This window comes from Orbicella faveolata, unplaced genomic scaffold (assembly GCF_042242905.1).
Source record: "Orbicella faveolata isolate gen_17 unplaced genomic scaffold, um_ofav_v1 contig_14, whole genome shotgun sequence".
Classification (NCBI taxonomy): Eukaryota; Metazoa; Cnidaria; class Anthozoa; order Scleractinia; family Merulinidae; genus Orbicella; species Orbicella faveolata.
The window spans coordinates 7,135,054-7,152,699 of record NW_028301541.1 but is presented as its reverse complement, the minus strand read 5'-3'; the positions used below and the strand labels follow the sequence as shown (position 1 = coordinate 7,152,699).

The 17,646-nt window shown below is 37.7% G+C and overlaps 1 protein-coding gene and 1 long non-coding RNA gene across 8 annotated transcripts in view; one reads left to right on the top strand and one right to left on the bottom strand.

The window, feature by feature from the left end:
- Window positions 1–4,792, bottom strand: part of LOC110055636 (receptor-type tyrosine-protein phosphatase F-like) — a 29,120-nt gene extending 24,328 nt beyond the window's left edge. For 2 of the 3 annotated variants that reach the window (XM_020762013.2, XM_089287424.1), the window contains exons 1-3: window positions 4,466–4,792; window positions 1,720–1,998; window positions 128–424 (exon numbers count right to left, since the gene is read on the bottom strand). In XM_020762013.2, the coding sequence (XP_020617672.2) occupies window positions 128–424; window positions 1,720–1,998; window positions 4,466–4,535 (646 nt within the window). In that variant the 5' untranslated portion in view covers window positions 4,536–4,792. The remainder of the gene's footprint in view (window positions 1–127; window positions 425–1,719; window positions 1,999–4,465) is intronic. The other variant, XM_020762015.2, reaches the window with a different exon arrangement.
- Window positions 3,892–17,646, top strand: part of LOC149113780 (uncharacterized) — a 36,520-nt gene continuing 22,765 nt past the window's right edge. For 2 of the 5 annotated variants that reach the window (XR_016206545.1, XR_016206544.1), the window contains exon 1: window positions 9,860–10,324. This is a non-coding gene — a long non-coding RNA (uncharacterized LOC149113780). Of the gene's footprint in view, window positions 4,061–8,700; window positions 9,012–9,859; window positions 10,325–16,566; window positions 16,692–17,646 lie in introns of those variants that run through there. The other 3 variants (XR_016206546.1, XR_016206547.1, XR_016206548.1) reach the window with 3 other exon arrangements.

Here is a 17,646-nt window from a genome sequence, read left to right as displayed (position 1 = left end):
AGCGCGCACAATTCCTTGAACATTTTATAACTTCCGTTAAAATCTCCTGCTTCCAATATACACTCTTTTGATATTAACGAACTTGGGATACTCTTTGACCGTTGTTATCTGTCACGGACTAACTTACCAAACTCATCGGTCCACACCAACAGTGGCCGACTGCTAGGTCCATCACCCTTGTTGGTGAAACCCAGCACTGTGATCCAGTAGGGTGTGTAGGAACGTAAACCGCCCAGCTCTATCCCCAAGGCAAACACCGCTGTACAGTACAGAACACTGTCGTTCTTATCGGCTCGTTTGTAGCAGACTTTGAAGCCGATCACGTTCCCATGTCGGTGGGGCCTGGGAATCTGCTCCCAGAATACGATAATACCCACAGAGCTTGTGTTGTAGGCTGTCACGTTAGCTGGAGCAGCCCTGGGTACTTGAAAATAACAGGAATTAAATAAATAAAACGCTGAGCATTTGCTGGATAAGCTACGTTAGGGCACATTTTTCAAGCAACTATGCGACACTTACTTAGGCGATTGTGTGACATGGAAAAACGGGGTTAATGTCATGTTTACTTAGGTTTTTTTGTGACATACAAATTGTCTTCACAATGCTCATATGGCTTTTGTGGGTGAACGCAAGCCTTTCAAACTCTCTACGTTTATCCTTAAAGGATCTACTCAGTCTATTCTGTTCTATTCTATTCTACATGTATTCCATTCTATTCTATTCTCATCATCTCATCATCTCACATGCGGTGCCTCCGAAACATTCTCCACATTCGCTGGCAGGACAAAGCCTCGGACACAGAAGTCCTGAAGCAGGCAGACCTTCCTAGTGTCATCACCGTCATGCGCAAGGCCCAGCTGAGATGGGCAGGCCACGTCTCCCGCATGCCAGATGACCGCATTCCAAAGCAGCTCTTCTACGGGGAACTCTGCTCTGGCAAGCGCACAGTTGGAGGGCAGCGAAAGCGCTACAAGGACAGTCTAAAAGTCTCCTTAAAAGACTTCAACATCAGCACTGAGTCCTGGGGGTCTCTTGCCTCCGACAGACCCTCCTGGCGCCAACTCATCACCAAAGGAGCCCACGCAGCAGAGGAACGCAGGTCCCGTCAAGCCGAGGAGAAGCGAGCAGTACGAAAGGAGAGAGCCGCCAGCACTAACAGCACAGCCCCTACCCACTTCTGCCCTACCTGTGGGAGAGGCTTCCTTGCCCGGATTGGTCTCATCAGCCACCTCCGGACACACTGTAGACATTTATTAACAAACTAGATGTCTTTGGTCATCTTCGACCACGAAGGACGAACAACAACAACATTCTATTTTAGTCTAGTCTATTGCATTGCATTGTATTGTATTGTCTTGTATTCTAGTGTAATCTATTCTACTGCATTCTACTCTATTCTAGTCTATTCTAGGCTAGTCTAGTTTATTCTCGGTCTATCCTAGTCTAGTCTATCCTAGTCTAGTCTATTCTAGTCTAGTCTATTCTAGTCTATTCTATTCTATTCTATTCTAGTCTAGTCTAGTCTATTCTAGTCTAGTCTATTCTAATCTATTCTTTTCTATTCTAGTCTAGTCTATTCTATTCTATTCTATTCTATTCTAGTCTCTTCTAGTCTATTCTATTCCAGTCTATTCTACGCTAGTCTATTCCTTCTTTCTCTTCTGTATGACGTGGCTCTTGTGAACCTCAATTATAAAGCACGATAAAGCGTATATTTACCTCCCTCTGGAGTCCAGATAGATCTGTACTTTGTAAATCCGCCCCAAGTTCCATTCATGAAACCTTTCCGTACGCGAAAAAAATATTTCGTGTAAACTCTGAGATCATGAATAGTGACAGTACCAGTGGTACCAGAAACCACCATGGACGATTCATTATGGCCATTCTTCCATCTTATCTCGAAAACAGTCTTGTTTGATGGCGAAGCTACTTCCCAGGCCAATTTCACACTTGTGTCACCAGTTACGTAACCCACAAGGTAACGAGGCGGCTTAAGACCTGACAAGAAAGGTATGCAATAGAACCTGAGTTAAAATTCGGATAAAATATCAAATTTCGTTTTAACAAATGTGGACATTTAATTAGTGCTACATGAATGTACTGCTCAACAGCTTTCATATGAATGGTCACAAACTAGGGTTATCTCCACAGCATTAGAAATTAGCACTACCTTTTACAGCATAACAAATACCCTGAACGTACGAAAATATTGCTACATAGCTTAATCTTTGACCTACAACAATAAAACGGTTCAAGCAAAATTGCTGATATATAATACTTTTAAAAGCATCATTGCAGCATTCCAAGGAGAAATAGAAGAACTTAACACGCAGGGATTACAAACGTGCGAAACGAATAAACTTAAGTCAACACAGTTCATAGAAAAAAGCTAAATATGTGATTAGGCTTTCGAAAATCGACAGAATAGGAGAAAGCGAGGAGGACATGAGAAAAAAATTACATCTCTCCTTAGGAAAGGGGACACAATAACTTTCAGGGTGGTGGTGGTGGTGGTGAGGGGGGGAGGGGGGGCGGGACTAGGTATATGAAACCCGCAACTTATTTTAGATCTTATGAGGTCTTATGACGTCCCCTTGTTAAAAATACTCGATGTTATTCACACCACACTTGCTATCATCACGAGAGATGAACAAAAAATAGTCTAAATAGATTACGCAAGCTGAGCGACAAGATTAGAGAGCGTTATTTTGTGTTTCACTTACTGAACCCAGCTAGGAATGGTAAGACCAATCTAGGTCATAGGAGAACGTGTGTAGCTTAAAGCAACGAAATGAAAACTGAAATATAATGCCACCGCAGCAATAATCCTGAATCGAGGTGAAGGAAAAACCCTCACAAAACATGTAAATTTAATTAACACCGTTCAGTTTCACTTTTCAGTTTCAGCCTAATTTGTTTGACCTTACACGTTGAGAAAATTATTAGCCCGACTCACAATGAACAAATTTAGGTGAACTATGATGAAAATTTCGCTTTAACATTGTTCCTTCTTTAGCTGATTACGCAAAAACTAGTTGTGTAGTGACCTTGCAGTCCTTTTTTACCTTTTTTCTGAACTAGGCAGTGAGCTTTTGGATGTGCGTGCGCATGACAAAAACGTCTGTTAAGTATCACTCGGATATTTTAGAAACCTGCAGTGAGCTTTCCAGTTTACCGGAAGTTGATAACGGACTCGGGCGCGGCAGGCCGTCGGCCAAATTAACAATCATAATAAGCTGTGAAAAGTGTTTAATACAGCTGAGGAATTTCAACTGTGCCTAAGCCATGACGTACAGTTCTTGTTCACTACCTTTGCAGCACAAAGCTATTTCTCTCCAAAGGATCTAGTTCACTTCGGAGCCTCGAGTCAAATTTTGATATGAAGTAGAGTAAGGTCTTTAGGCCCTAGGTGAAACCCCCAGTGAGAGACCGTTCAAATGAAAGCTATTGTGCAGTAATTTCATGAGCCGCTGTTTAGGTATCATGCTATACAAGGAGATTCCAACTAAATTCTGTAACTTAAACCCTACTGTGAAGCCACTCAAACGAAAGCTATATAGAGCGGTGCTTTTGTGTGTTCTATGTGGTTTTCGATATTTTGCTCAAGGAGGGCGTTTTGGCTGATATTTGACTGAACTGCACACAAACGTACTTTACACGTAGCAACATAATTACACCGGCCTAAAACAAACGATCAAAACGCCTATAGTTGGCACGATAGAGTGATCTGATCTTTACTTTTTGATCTGCGCGCCAAGAAAAGTAGTTTTACAGACACAGCATCTGTTTGCTTTGAAAGCAAGACTGAGAACAATTGAAATGATTGAAACAGAATGACAAACAAAGCTGAAGGGCCAGGTCTCCTCGGTAAACCTAGATAATGGAAAGTTTTTGTCGAAATCTAAAAACAACAAGTAGAAGTGAAAGCTGGTTAATTTACAAATTGACACCCGAAATGCCTGAGTAGTCGAGCTAAGAATAGGCCATAGGAAGCTTATGGTTAAGAAACTTGATGCAGCCCAGTATTATTCTAAGGGATCAGAACAACCAAATTCCCTCCGTAAGTACGAGCTTTTGCATTTAGTAAGGGCGTTTATTAAATCCGACTAGCATATTGCTTTGGATCTTGGCGAACTATTGATCGCTTATGAGCTCAAAACTTGTTGCCTGGTTGTTGCCTGCCACTATTATTTTATCAAAGATAAGAAAACGGTGTGGCGAATAAACTGCTGCCATGATTAGGAGAAGGTTAGACGTTAATTAAATTTTTTGGAGAGACGTTTGATACCTCATAAGTATCCTAAAATCATCACATCAGTACTTTTGCTCGACAAGTATAATTATACTCGGTTTTTTTTAGAATTCACAGCTAGGAAATGGTAGTGTTCTCAGATCTCACCCGAGAGCGTTGCTTAAAAGAAGCAATGCACAGAAAACATGGCCAACAAATAGTATTTTGACTTACTTTGCGAGGCTTGTGTTACCCACAGCATGCCAAGAAAAAAGAAGACGAGGAAAAACATCTTCCGAAACATTTCCAAATCTTGGTTGGTACGTTTCGCTTTGTCGTCTACCCTGCGTGATCCTGTGTTTCCTGAGTGTCCAAAAATCACATACTATTATGGGGACGTGTCTTGTCGGCGAGATTCCGAGCGTTTGAAGCAAAAAGAGACCATTACTCCAGGTCAGCTGAAGATTTGGATAAGGTCAACAGCAATGTTCACGGTTTAAATTTTTTTCGTAGTGAGTTTGAATACGCCTCATGTCAACTACCTTCTGTTTTGAGTTGGCAATTATTACTAGGTATCCGATACCACAAGCAAAATAAAATATCAATTTACAGTTTTCAAGAGGGCATTTTTGCGCGGTAACTAACGACGTGATTGTTTACACACGTACAAGGTTACTCGTAGTTCAGATGTTGCAAATTCTTCCTTCTTTTATAATCAACCCAAACCTCAAAAAGAACTGAAAGGGAAAAAGGACTGTATTCAGCATTATATCTGTTTTAAAAACACATCATTCCTTCATTATTTATTTCTTTCAAATGGTTCATTTCCAATTTGGACACTGTCGCTCGCAGCTAGTTTTGCATTTATTTTTAGAGATTTTACAATCCGATTTTTGTTATGATTCCTCTTTTTTCTGTTTAATTTATCAATACTGAATTCCGCGAGAAAGCAACGACAATAACATAACACATTTTACGAGAGGCACATACATCAATCGATATTAAATACATTTTTTTTATTCTGTATTTGTTGATAAATGCAGTTTTTTATACGGTTGCAGTTAATGTGTTTTTTTAAAGTGATGATTGTTGTTAAAAAGAAAGGAAAAATTCCTGACTAAACGCCTTAAATTACATCTGAAGGAAACCCATTCCTAAATAAAAGGTCACAACACGAGATACCCCACTTCTTCCTTTCAGTTCTGAAGTTTGTAATGTTGATGTTCTCACTATTTCCTGCCTATGCAGACTGTAGTTTGACTTTTAATCTATTGCGCTGTTTATTCGACATGTATAAACGAATCATTTCCCACACGGACACGACCAAAACTGTCAATGACACGTGTTTAATTCATGAAATAGATTATACAAGGGTTATTTCCTGATGCATTGGGGTATACATAACCGATATTTACCTGCCGTGATTTTAACTTGATCCTTCAATAACAGATCGGGAAATACTCAAAAAACCGCAGATCATTGCATGCGTGTTTGCGCGGTTTGTAGACCTTTGTAATATTCTTGTTACAAACATAATTACAACTGTAAGACAACCTCTTTCGTAGAGTACCATGTTTAGGTGGGTGTTCGGACCGCTTTTAATCTTGTAAACGATCGAGCAGACAAAATAATCTCACTCTTTGCCTCGAAATTAATAACTGTCGGCTGGTCATTGAGGAAAAACAACTCGTATCAGTTGAAAAGTGCCTTATCAGTAAAAAGCCGGCGCAGAAATCTGACAACAGTTTTAAAGTGAAGCATCTAATTATCTCTCTCATCTCTGTAAATCAATTACTGTCCACCCCGGCGGCAAATTAAGAGGAGTACAAACATAAGAAGAAAGAATCTCAGTGTTATCAGCAGAACGAACTGACACAGGAATCTCTCAAAATAACAAACATCATGATCTAGCTCATCAGAAGGAATTAATTAGTGTCCTCTGATCGTTCAAGCACGCAGATAAGAACCCAGGTGCGGTCATGATAGCCTTGCGCTATCGATATTCATCTTGACCAAACAGCAAGTCGATAACACAAATTGAATTCCGTTGACAAAAATTACCTTTAGGTCGGAAATCGAAACAAAATTCGCTTATTTTCATTGACACCGACGAATAGCAAATGATCCCATGTTACTGTTTCGTGAGAGCCATCTTGACAGCGTTCTCTTTTCGCGTCAGAGTACAAAGTTCTCTGCTTGACGCGCTTGAGAAGGCTTAAATTTCCATGTCAGCTCGTGTCTTATGTCACGGTTCAATAACGAAAATATAAAGATGTTCTTCGGGTATTGTAAAGTTTGTAGAAATACCGGTTGGAACGAGTTCCCCAAGGTTTATGATGTAATTTGCCGTAATCCTAGTATAGTAACGAACAGAATTAATTTTAAGAACTTCTTATTATCACGGCGCTTTCTTTAGCTAACCTAAGAGGTTGTCATATGTCTCAGTTTTCAGATAACCTCTCACCACAAGGCAGAGACCACAAAGGAAACACGTTTTGTAACACAACACGCGTGCAGAACGATCACGAGCAATCACAATTAAAATAACTTGCAGTCATGATCAATTAATTAATCAGTTAATTAATTGTTTAATTAACAGAAAAAATGGTTGTTACATCTTGGGTGGATGCTAAATGTAAGTCAGAGAATTTTGGTTTGAGCTTGTTTTTCAAAGTATTTTAACGCTTAATAAATGATTCCCGCTTTCTTTGAACTGCCGCTTCCCGCCCTTTCCTCTCACGCCTCCCCCCCCCCTATTCTCTCGGGCTCTGGTCCCCCTGTCTCCCCCTCCCCCCCCCCCCCATATCCTGCCACTGGAAATGACTCATTCTGCTCTCTGAAATATATTACGCTTGATTTTCCAAAAGACAAACAGTTTAATAAGTAATTAAGAAACATTTTTTATTTAAACAAAAGGTCACTGCACAGTCTGCGCTCGTTCGTAAAATACAGTATTGGTTTTACCATTCGAAAATCAAATTCGTATCTTTGGGCCGCTGTGTAATATCCTCTATATAATAAAGCTAGATAAAAATTCACTAAAAATTACTCCAAAAAGTAGTGAACTAGAGAAAAGTATCTGTAAATTATGGTTAAAAACAAGGCAGCCACGATAATAAAATGCCTTTTTCGTGAATTCAAATTTCAAGGCGGCAGCCTAAGGTGGTTACCTTGCTTTGTCCTCCTATTTAAAATTGCTATATTATATAATGTCTCTATTATATCAACAACTATTCTTGTTATATAGAGGTTCGTTCAATCAAGGTTTCATGGTACATGTAGCTCTAAACAAATTATTACTTACAAACTGCTTTGCAGGATGAGTAAAATTAAATTTTAATGAGAGATGTTCTGCATAATTTAGAAGTGTATATGACAGATATTTTTTTACTTTGCTTAATGGAATCTACTTGAGATCATGATATGAAAAGCGAAAAGAAAAATAAAAACTGCATACATACATACATACATACATACATACATACATACATACATACATTTTATTTGTTATCAAATTAAAATTACAATTGTAACATGCCCGCGGATAGCTGACCTAATCTAGGCGGGTCATGTTTGGACGAGTTATTAATATACAACTAGGTACAACTAAATACAACTGAAGGTAACAAGAGAACTAAAGAGACTAGAATTGACAACGATGACTAAAGACAACTAATAAACTAACGATGCTGCGGGTATCGTTTTTTCTTCACCGCGCTTCAGCCATCTGGATTTCACTTCCAGTTGGGTTAAAAACTGCGGTGGCTTGGGACTTGTCAGGCCGTGAAATCGAAATCAGAATGTAGGTGTACATATCTTTCGTAATGTTTTACAATTTTGATCCAAAATTGTAGCTATGCGTAAGTGTCTAATTCCTAATATATTTCACTTACTTTGTTCGTGTCTACTTGTTTGCTTAGAAAGATATGTCTACCTACGTTCTTGTTTTGACATCACGGACTAACTAGGCCCATATCCATTTTTTTTTTCGATTTCCATACCAAGATCTCGTGTAGATTCCATCAAGCAAATGAAAAAAGATATCTGACATATACACTTCAAAATATACTGAATATCTATTTCATTCTTAAGATATATTATTTCCGAATAAAATGTGATCAACAGAATATGGTCAAGAGAACATGATTATATTCTCTTGATGTGATATATTTTGAAATACACATCTACTAACAATAATCAGAAAATTTTCTCTGTTGATTATTTTAAACCACCTCTTTACAGCCATGTAATAAACGTATCATTATTAAAATTCAAAGATTACAAAAAAGGCACTGGATGACATTTTTGTTAAAAAAAAAGAGAGTTACTTTTTAAAAAGTCTTTGCTACTGGTTTGTATCAGGAGCCATAATCGGGGGCGTCCCCGATTATGGCTCCTGTTTGTATATCCTCGTCTTGAAAAAAAACGAAACACGTGGTTGAAATGTGTCAGATTTGGTGACTCCTGGTCAAAACAGTAATCATCATACATAGGAGCCATAATCGGGGACGGAGACCGTAAGTCATGGGATCCGCGCGCACCTATGATATGGGACAATTTTTCTATTTTTAGAACAAATTGCGCCATCTTGACGTCATATATCCGCGCGAATCCACGCACATGTCGGGGGCTCTCGCGTGGATGTTGTCACGTTGCGTGATCAAATGGTGAGAGTTGAGAGATTATATTGCGTATTTTTCACAGCGATGGCAGGGAATGAGGCAGGGAATACGAACCAGGGCGCTTATATCTAGTTTTATGCTCTAAGCTAACTGAAAAGGTGGGTTTTTCAGGGTCGAAAACAAGACTTGAATCTCGCGATGGGAATGAATAACAAGATCTGCTCGCGCTAGTTGTAAGCTTACGCGTATGTTTTTGTGTTTGTTCTGAATTAGAATGTAGCAAGAAAACTCTCTCCTCTGGTATCGAGTTAATTTGTGAGTTTCTCAGACAATGGTTAATTATAACCAAAACCTGTTTTGACGGTTTCTTATTGTTTCTGCTTGTTTGGTGAGTTTGCAAAAGTTTTTGAAAGGAAAGTCTGACGCTCCCAATTCATTGTTTCTTGTCTTTCATGTCATAGACCCTTTTCATAAATGGCTGCCAATGAAATAAAATGATATCTGACTGCGCGACTCACTGACTGACTTACTGACCTAACCTTTAAATTAGGAGTCACACAACTGATCATTTAACATTCTGCAAAATTTGCGTAAGTGCTAAAAGAGTCCAGGTATGCTTGGATTGCCTTGTAACAGAGCTGGTAGCGATCCTGCAAAACGGAAAAATGGGCAATGAGCCAAGGACTTAGAAAATGTTCAGTTGTAAATATCATGGAGATATTCACGTTTATGTTTATTCCTGTTTCTTGTTTGTGTTCAGTCTTGCTTTCTTCCGTTTAAAGTAACTTTGATACGAAAATGCTTTTAAGAAAGGGCATCCACTGTAAGCTTCTGTAAAATGCCTGTCTAGCCATGCCATCATTCTTTTTAAGCGCTAAAAATTATCACCTAACCAATATGGAGATACTAAGGCAAATGGAACACCAAGCGATGTAAACATATGATTTATAACAACCGACTTGAAAAAAGCTTTCTAAAGATGCAAAATTATTTAAAATTCTTCAAAATATATATATTTTTAACTTTTTGGGAGTTTCGGACAGAGCTAAACTTTGGCCTAAGCTTTGGCAGCTATAAAAGGTTTCCTAGGGCTGCGACTTACTTTTGTTGGAAGAACGAAAATCCTTAGAGTAATTGAGACGCCAATCTGGTCTGAAAATTTTAATGGCACTTTTGTAAAAGCAATAATATTAGTTTGGCCGTGTGTTTGTTTAACGCAAGAAAGACTGGGAACGAAAGAGAAACACAACATGGCTGCGGAGGTTTAAATCTTCATATTTCTACCCCAAACAATCGATGAAGAGAATGCCTTTGGTATATTTAGCCTTTCCAAACGTATTTTCTGATGTGTATTTGCATTTCAATGGAAGAATTATGCCTGCAGCAGGCTGCAAAACACGTAAAAAGGGGACCACGTTGACTGACCGTCGCAAATAAACAACAGCCCGGTAGGAAATGCAAAACTGCTAAGGTAAGCTTAAGCTTTAACTCAAAAGCTGTTTTTACGAATAGTAGTTTTTAAACCTAGCAATTTTCCCATTCTTTCCATTAAATAAGTTTAAGATTTAATTCGGTTAAATTGTTGTTCTCCAAATGCAAATGTCAGAAGTGTTTCACGTAAAGCGGGAATTCAAATTCTTACATCGCACACGTGCGCCGTTGTTTTGAGCAAAAATGATGGAAGCTACTGTTTGTTTGAGTTAGTAGCTTGCAAAAAGCAATTTCGAACCCCTTAAGTGACGATTTTAGACAACAAGTAAGGTGTTAAAATTTACTTAACTCTCCCTCCCACCCAGACCTTATTAGCTTACTGCTTTTCGCACCAATTTGCACGTGTGGAAATCTCATATCTTAGAGGCTAAACTCAATGAAGAAAATGCCACCTCTTCATGCAAATTGATTTCATGAACTACTTTGTAATAAATCCATAAATATTGGTCAACTGCAACAACAACTTCTACTCGATGAATTATTCAATTAGATTACTACATGCTATTCCTTAATATTATTTTACCCTGATGTTAATGAGTTTGTACATTTAAAGTCGCACTATGATCTAATTTTTCCCCCTTGATTTTTTTAGGTGTATCACATAGAATTCCATGAAAGAATAGAAACGCCATTTACTGTTTGCAAATATCTGCATTAGTTCCAGAGATACTTAAGTTTTAAAAATGTGTATAATGTGCAAATGAGATGACTGATGACGTCACACACTCAACCCAATTTTATATCAAGTATATAAATAGAGCTATCTTGGTCAATAGACCTTTTTCGCTTGGGCGGTTTGTTTTCCCCATTACAGACCACGTGATATTCTCTAGAGAATTGTTCGTTTATCCATCTAAAAATTATTTATTTATGTGCACATGACTATTTGAAAATTTGAAAGGAAGAATTCTCAAGAGTATCATCACATGGTCTGAAATGGGGCAACAAACTGCCCAGTCAAAAAAGGTCTATTTGCAGCACAGACCATTGAAACTTGGTAGGCTAATAGTTCTACAGGAAACACACCTACAACTATAAAAAATTCTGTTCCCATGGCAATTCACTCTTTTCCAATCCCCACCCACTTGATTTCAATATGTTAGTGATTTTCAGCTCGTAAAACATTAAACAAGGCCACAAACTTGAGCTAACATATTTATATGCTTGCTGGTTCAAGCATATGAGGCACCATTTGCAGATATCAAAATGGAACGCCAAAGGTGGCCAGAAATGCCTTTAATATAGGGGAAGTCTGGAACCTAGTATGTTGCCATGGTAACCAAACTGTTAAGCTCATATTGTGGAGCACATTTAGTAGAATCTTACTGCAAAGAATCAAACATTTCTGATACAAATTAGCTAAGATATCTTTTTTCATCATATTTGATCAAAATTTGGTTGAGGGTGTGACGTCATCACTGGGCTAATTTGCATATTTTTAAAAACTTGAATATCTCTGGAATGAAAAGAGATACCGTAAATCTTCGAATTAGCACCCGGGGTGGTTATTTCAAATTTAGGATAAGACGGGGGGCACTTATTCGAGGGAGGGGCGCTTATTTAATTTTTCCCAAATTGTGGCCCGACATGATCATTTTTTTAATACATCATCTGCACGTAAACACCAACATAAGCTGTTTATTGGCATAAAAAGCTGATCCTAAAGTTTAAATCGCGGTACCGTTAGTACTTAATGTGTTCAGTGTGTTCACAAACTGAAACAATGTACAAATCTAATACTACATGACGAAAACTATACATCCTTTGTTGTCTCATTACTTGTCCACAAAATGGGGGGAGGGGAGGGGTGCTTATTCGAGTGGGGGGTGCAGTTATTTTAAATTTCGGCTGATAGAAGGGGCGCTTATTTGAAGGGGGCGCTTATTCGAGGGGGACGCTAATTCGAGGATTTATGGTATTTGAATATAGTAAACAGCATTTTTCTTCTCACACAGGCTACTTGTTTATGTTTTAAAATGGCTGCGGTAGGAAAGACGCAATTTTCGTCATAGTGCCACTTTAAGGAAATTAACCATAACCATGTTGTCGTTATGTTATAAAAGAATTGGTTCATGCTTTTAGCTGTTCATATATATAACGAGTTATGGATGCACTTAGAAAGTTTGGAGAGCACTCAAGAAGCCAGAGTTGCTCTTGAGTGTGCCTCGAGCAACTCTTGCATTTCCCTTGTGCCCTCCAAACTTCTCACATGCATCCAAAATTCAATATACGCACCCTAAGGCTAGCATAAGTGATAAGCCAATACCTAAATTATTGCTGGTTTTCATGTGACACCATCATTTTCCAAAATAAGAAATTTCTAATTCTTCTGAAGATTTAGTTTCATCAGATGTAAGACCCCCTGACAACTTGACGTTTTGCAATGTTTAACCCGACAGGGTTCCTCATTATGTAATAGAGCACATCTGAATTTCCAAGTTTATACCTTTCGTGACACTAAAATAGTGGCCTGATAAGGCTCTCGAGTAAGTCAAAAGATGAGTTACATTTATTGCTCAATTTTTTTTGAACTAAACAGTTCTTGCTCTAGAAGAAGTATTGATTTCAATGCATCTGAGCTCTAGAGTAAAAACTCTTTGTTTCAATGGCAAACTTCAATGCTAGAAGTTTTTTTTTTGTTACAGTAACTTTACGGTCGTCATGTTCGCGTCCCTTCAAGGGGCACAAACTTGGCAACTCCTTACAAAACTCTGTAAATTTGAGTGAAACACTTTTCCGAATAATGCACAAATGAAAAACTGCACAGACCTAAATCTTGGTGAGGTTGTTTATGAATCAATCATCTTTCATATCCCAGCTTCTTGACTTAATTTATTGAATTGTGACGATTTTTATTTTTGATGTTGTGACACTGCAAACCAGCCAAAGCAGAGCTCCTGTGTACTTAAGGTACGGAAGTGGAGCCCCATACCTTAGAAAATTTGGTAACCAATCAATCTCAAAAAATGTTTGTTGTCACATGACTATCCATACATCTGTACGCCAAGCCCAGTACTTTGAACTAGTAATAGATATGACTAAATTTGCCCACGCTTTCTTATATTTCTGATGATTGAAAACAGTAAATTATATTGAACATTACTGTATGAACTAAAACTTTTATTTTTTTGTAAACAACATCACTCATACTGTCCCAGTAACTTAGGCATCTTACCATGAATATTATCCAAATAGTCAACTGAGTTAACTAAACTAACATATTCTGTTTAACTCATTCTATCCCATGATATTCTCTACATGATACTCTCACAAAGCATTTACAGTAGAGCATTTTACCATATCTCGTTAGAAAGGACACAATTAAAAAGTACTTTCTAGAAAAAAAATAGGTTGTCTTCATGGAAACTAATATTTCTTTTACAAACATGTCACTCAGTAGAACTTTTTATATAGGGGAAAAAAAGTTACAAAATTATAGCGAAACAAAAAATTAAGTCAAACTATTCTGCTGTTCCAATTTGATGCTGAAACAAACCATTTGTCTTGATATACGAGCAAACATATCTCTAAAGCAGAATGGAAGTTGAGTTTTTTTTCCGAGACGTAAACAGAAGTATCGCAATACAGTCACCATATATGCAAATTAGAATCAAGCATTTTGACCTCAACGAAAACGCTGCAAAACATTTACATTTACATTTGGATCACTGCAAAGTCACCCAGCTGTCACATGAGCTCTACGCCATGTAAGATTACTCAATACAAATAAGCGATCCAAATAAACGAGATGCCAATGGTAAAACTGGCGATTGGAAGAGTATTTAGCTATTTAGTTGCAATTGAACCACACTGGCCTCAAATTTCTAGTATACTTCAGAATTTCTTACGATATCTTCTGAGTTGTTTTCTCCAAAAATCCATCTTCAGGATCTTTGAAATAATTATTGTTTTCAATTTGTCCTAGATGAGAATCTCCGCCATTTCGAATCAAATTTATTTGATTGCGCTAAAATCGTCATGCAGGCCATATTGTAATTGGAGTGTATTTTTGATCTTAAAATGCTGCTCGGAGATGGCAAAATGCGAACTCGTGATTAGGAGACCTTGAAATGTTGCTCGAAGATGGTAAAACGCAAACTCATGGTTACAAGAACCTTGTAATGCCGTTAGAAGATGGCAAAATGGGAACTCGTGGTTGCAAGAACCTTGAAATCAAGAATTTCATGTACCCTACACCACTCCAACCATTTTGTGAGCCCGCATTCCTTGCCCCACATCACTCGAGACCACCGTGCGCGCCTAGTTTCATCAAATCGAGAATGCTTCCCATACTACCAACACATTTCTTACTTTTTTGAAATTCCTTGTATGTACACCAGGGCTCGCCTTAAGAAAAAAATCTTGGGGCCAGCGGGCTCCTATGTTTTTAGAGTTGGTCGCTAGCATAAATTTTTTGGTCGCCAAAAATTTTCGGCCCTTCAGGTCAAAAACATTCAATTGCTAGGAAGTTGTCTTTATTGTGGGCGCCACATTTCTCACAACGCCCTAGTTTTTTCACGTAGCATAGACAATGAAAGACTACACGCAACTTCTTTTAGTCAGAGATTGTTAGTGAAGTTACACCACTACTGTGCCATGATCAGAGGATCCAAGTTACCGCTATTTCAAGTGTATTTCGCTGTCTCTCTGCTACCTTTTGGTGCGAGTCGTCAACCAAAGTATGTAAGTTCTTATTGTTGTAGTTATTTGCTAAGTCGCGAATTGTTAGTCTTTTCTTTATCACGAAAAGGTTTCATTTAGTTTATCTAGGTTTTGTTGAATCGCATTCACAGCTCTACTATTGCTAAGGCTCATTGTCAAGTTGCTTTATTAGTCCAATTGTCATATGATTACCATATTGTGATTATTTCATGCTATATTTAGCTATTTTGCACGATAGCCCTTGATATCTTCGTTAATGTTACGACAAGAGTTGTTATCGTCTCAGTTTTATTAGTTTCAAGTATCAATTGTCACGTCTATTTGTTTCATGCTATGATCTTGTTAGTTATTATGATTGTTCTATCCTGTTAGATTTGTATTTTATGTCTTATCTAAGTAGGACGTATTCTTAACTATCGCTTTTCAGTTCGAACCTACTTGTATGACTACTACTCCTATTCGTATCTGCTACCACTGCTTGCGATCTACTGGTTTTCGCTCTTTCTTCAGTCACTACGTATTGTGAACTAGATCTATGGGTTTGATCTGTCATTAAATCAGTTTGAATCTACCAAGTGGAGTTCGAATCACTCATCATCTTGCACCGCGCTACCCCTGTAGTTGTTTAAGATTTGAGTAAGAGGCAACCTCTAGAATCTTTACAACTACACTACCATCAATGTATTTTATTCTTTCACATGCTCTTTAAGAACTACAAAATATTGCCAATGAACAAGAAAACTATAATTTTATTCACGAGAAAGCTGCAACAAATATACATTTGCTACATGAATTCAGTTTCTGTTCGATAATAATGCGAGCTTTCGAAAATTAAATTTACTCCCTTAATCCTTTTCCTACAACATACCGCTACTGAATTGTACAGTAATGTGAAAATGAATGTTATTTCTTTAGAAATGGATAGACCATAGTTTACAATCAAATGGTAACAAATTTTTCTTTTTGCAAAAATCTCATTTTAGGAACAAATGTCACTTCCGAAATGATTTCAACCAAACATGTAGATAACTGATTTCACAATAATAATTATAGTAAAGGTGGTTTAAACACCTTTGTACATGAAAGTGATAAGAAATTACATTGTCCATGCATTCCTCGTATTTTACAATTAACATCAACCAATCAATATATTTAACATGGTTGGTATGCTTAGCTAAGAAACTTTATCCTTTAAATCCTTTTAAAGACATTCATTTTGTCATGGATCTTAGGAAATGAAAAAATAAATAAATAAATAAAATAATAACTTGAAATCGCGGTGGCCAGACTGGCGACCACCCATGAAAAGTTAGTCGCCAGCGGACCAAACCCAGTCGCGTTGGCAACCCCACAGGTCACAACGTTGAGCCCTGGTATACACTCGGGGAATCCTAGGGTGCCTCCTCGGGTTTTGGCCTCTGGGCCAAAACCCTGTGGGGGCAAAAATATGAGAGCAGCACATTACCATAAGTGCATCTTTGATATTGGACGTCCATGTAGCTGTTAATTGACAGTCGTCAAAATAAGCTATCTGCTGACAGTATCATATGACCATATCGTTGGCTCAGGTTTAGAGCTCATTGAGGTCGTATGTTTTTTTGAAGTTGACTGCTGACCAGGTACTGGTTTTCGATTGGATCAGTCAGGTTATTACTCTGGGGGAGAAGGAAGGAGTACATTCAAAGGTAAAATTTCAGCCCAAATTAACCCCTGGTGCATTGTTGACTTTTCTTCCCTCATATTCCTTGTACAATCATATCTTGCAAAGTCCCTGATATATTGCACACATAATTTCAACAATCTTGGTTATGCTTATTGGGTATACTTTGTTAAAATTTAACTGGAAAACAATATTGAAACCACACACTGAACAATTGCTCACAATTGATCATTTTTTAAGTCTCTGATCCAAGAAAAACAAATCCTCTTTTTCCTTTATGGTTCATATTGCAATCAGGAGCCCCGCTTAGCTTGGCTAAATCTATATAATTTATTATACTTTAGGCTTTGCGTGGGAAGTTTTAATTATAATTATATTTGTAGCTACTGTGTCTATTTGGAATTTAAAAAGTTATTATTCTTTCTGCAATTGGACATTTTTGCCCTTTCTACGAAGTGTTTTGAAATTGCAGACGGAAATGATTTGGAATTAGTTTAAGAAGTTCCAAAGAATATATTTCACTCTATTCTTACTAAGGATTGTAAAACACTTCCTACATACACATGCACATGTACCGGTATCTGCTTAGCAAAAACTATATTTAGGCCAGTCAGTTAGTTAGAAATCAGGAGTCATTTAAGAGTACCTTGAAAAATTTTATTCTATGTCCAGGAGCTTAGAATGCTTGTTTGCTACAGTGCACTTGCATGTATTGAAGACATGTTGCTCAGTTTATTTCTGTAGTGTTAATTAACCTTGTGGCCTGGAGCAAACAACTATCATTGACTTATTAGAAATTTTAAAATGTTTCGCTCTTTAGCGCAGTTCTAAATGTTAAGCTTCTCATTTAATTTTGGTAGATGCAGTTCCAATCAAGTCCAAATATTCAGCCTTTCCTGTTAACTGGCTTAATTTGCAACTACGTGCTATCAAATTTCATTTGATTTTTCTACATTCTGAAATTTTCATTAATTTGTAAC